The sequence below is a fragment of the Penaeus monodon genome, chromosome 40, assembly GCF_015228065.2.
Source record: "Penaeus monodon isolate SGIC_2016 chromosome 40, NSTDA_Pmon_1, whole genome shotgun sequence".
Taxonomy (NCBI): Eukaryota; Metazoa; Arthropoda; class Malacostraca; order Decapoda; family Penaeidae; genus Penaeus; species Penaeus monodon.
The window spans coordinates 3,850,170-3,852,669 of record NC_051425.1 but is presented as its reverse complement, the minus strand read 5'-3'; the positions used below and the strand labels follow the sequence as shown (position 1 = coordinate 3,852,669).

The following is a 2,500-nucleotide window of genomic DNA, read 5'->3' as shown; positions in this document are numbered from 1 at the left end:
TCCTCTCCCTTTCTTTCTCGTCTCCCCCTTTTCCCTCCTTTTCTCTCTTTTTTTCCTCTTCCTCTTTTCTTCTTTTCTATTTTTTCTCATCTCCCTTTCCTCCTCCTTCCTTCGCCTTCTTCTCCCTTTCTCCTTCTTCCCCCTTTCTTCCTCTTCTTCCACTCTTCCTCTTCTCCCCTTTTGTTCTCTTCCCCCTTTCTTCCTCTCTATGTTTCTCATCTGCCTGTCTTACTCTTCTCTCTTCCTTCTTCTTCTCCCCTTTTTCCTCTTCCCTCTTTCTTCCTTTTCTCTATTTCTTTATAACCTCCCTTGTTTCGCTCTGTCTTCCTTTCCCTTTCTTCTTCTTCTAGTTTTCTTCCTCTTCCTTTTCTCCCTCAACTTCTCATCCCTCTAACCTTCCTTATTTTCTCTTTTCTTTTCGCTTCGTTTTCTTCCCTCGTGCTATACCTTTTTCTTCTTCTTTCTCCTCTCTTTCTCTTTCAACTATTCATCATCTGCTTTCTCTCTTCCAAATCCCCACACCCTTTTTTCCCCTCCATCCCCTCTTTTTACTCCCCATCCTCCCCTCTTACTCTTCCCCCTCCCTTTATCTACCCCCTCTTCCTATCCATTCCCTTTTCCTCCCTCCTCTTTTCTCCTCTTCCTCCCTCTCCTCCTTTCTTCCTCTCCAACCTCGTCCTCCTCACCCCCCTCCTCTTTCCTCTCTCTCTCCTCCCCTTCGCTCCCCTTCTAACCCCCTCCCTTCTCCTCAACCCCCCTTTCCCCGCCCCCTCCCCCACCCTCTTCTTTCTTCTCCCCTCTCCCCCCTTTCTCCTCCGCTTCAACCCCCTCCCCCCCCTCTCCACCCTCCTCCTCTTTCTCCTCCCCCCTCACTACTCCCACCTCTTTCATTCCCCTCCCCCCTCCTTCCCCTCCTTCCAATCCCCTTCCCTCCCTCACCACTCCTTTCCCTTACCCCCTCCCTCCCTGCTCCAGCTCTCCTCTCCCCTTCCCCTCCTTCCCTCCCTCCCCTTCCTCCAACCCCCTTCCTCTCCTCCCCCTCCTCTAACCCCTCCTCCTCTTCCCCTTTCCCCCACCCTCCAACGTCCTCTTCCTGGTCCCCTCCCCGGTCCTCCTCCCGGTGCTCCACCCGGTCCCCCTCCCGGTCCCCCTCCCGGTGCCCCTCCCGGTCCCCCCCGGTCCCCTCCCGTCCCCCTCCCGGTCCCCCTCCCGGTCCCCCTCCCCGGTCCTCCTCCCGGTCCCCTCTCCGGTCCTCTTCCCGGTCCGCCCCTCCCGGTCCCCCTCCTTCCCCGGTCACTCCCTCCTCGGTCCCCCTCCCGGTCCCCCTCCCGGTCCCCTCCCGGTCCCCCTCCCGGTCCCCCTCCCGGTCCCCCTCCCGGTCCCCCTCCCGGTCCCCCTCCCGGTCCCCCTCCCGGTCCCCCTCCCGGTCCCCTCCCGGTCCCCCTCCCGGTCCCCCCTCCCGGTCCCCTCGTCTCCCGGTCCCCTCCCGGTCCCCTCCCGGTCCCCCTCCCGGTCCCCCTCCCGGTCCCCTCCCGGTCCCCCTCCCGGTCCCCTCCCGGTCCCCCTCCCGGTCCCTCCCGGTCCCCTCCCGGTCCCCTCCCGTCCCCCTCCGGTCCCCTCCGGTCCCCTCCCGGTCCCCTCCCGTCCCCCGGTCCCCCTCCCGGTCCCCTCCCGGTCCCCCTCCCGGCCCCCTCCCGGTCCCCCTCCCGGTCCCCTCCCGCCCCTCCCGGTCCCCCTCCCGGTCCCCTCCCGGTCCCCCTCCCGGTCCCCCTCCCGGTCCCCCTCCCGGTCCCCTCCCGGTCCCCCTCCCGTCCCCTCCCGGTCCCCTCCCGGTCCTCCGTCCCTCCCGGTCCCCCTCCCGGTCCCCCTCCCGGTCCCCCTCCCGGTCCCCCTCCCGGTCCCCTCCGGCCCCCTCCCGGTCCCCCCGGTCCCGGTCCCCCTCCCGGTCCTCCTCCGGTGCCTCTCCCGGTGCCCCTCCCGTCCCCTCCGTCCCCCCGGTCCCCCTCCCGGTCCCCCTCCCGGTCCCCCTCCGTCCCTCCCGGTCCCCCTCCCGTCCCCCTTTTCCGGTCCCCTCCCGGTCCCCTCCCGGTCTCCTCCGTCCACTCCCTCCCTCGGTCCCCTCCCTCCCCTCCGTCCCTCCCGTCCCTCCCGGTCCTCTCTCGTCTCTCTCCATCGGTCCCCCTCCGTCCCCTCGGTCCCCTCCGGTCCCCTCCCGGTCCCCTCCGGTCCCCCTCCCGTCCTCCTCCCCTCCGGTTCCTCCTCCTCGGTCCCCTCCCGTGTCCTCGTTACTGTCTGAATCTTCCTCCGCGTCCTCTTCCTCATATCTCCTCCTCTCTTCCTCTCTCCTGTTCCTCCTTATCTTTTTTTTCCTCCTCTCTTCTGTTTTCTCTTCTGTTTTTCTTCTCTCTCTTGTCCTCCTCTCTTCCCCCTCTTCCTTCTCTCCTCTTTTCCTCCTCTCCGTCCTCCATCTTCTCCTCTCCTCTTCGTCCTCCTCGTCTCT

The 2,500-nt window shown here is 65.1% G+C and overlaps 1 protein-coding gene across 1 annotated transcript in view; it reads left to right on the top strand.

Annotated features, from left to right (window-relative positions):
• LOC119597953 (putative uncharacterized protein DDB_G0290521) overlaps positions 1–2,500 on the top strand; it is a 43,411-nt gene that overhangs the window by 27,636 nt on the left and 13,275 nt on the right. The window contains exons 3-4 of the mRNA XM_037947622.1: positions 1,328–1,470; positions 1,870–1,968. Coding sequence (XP_037803550.1) covers positions 1,328–1,470; positions 1,870–1,968 — 242 coding nt within the window. The remainder of the gene's footprint in view (positions 1–1,327; positions 1,471–1,869; positions 1,969–2,500) is intronic.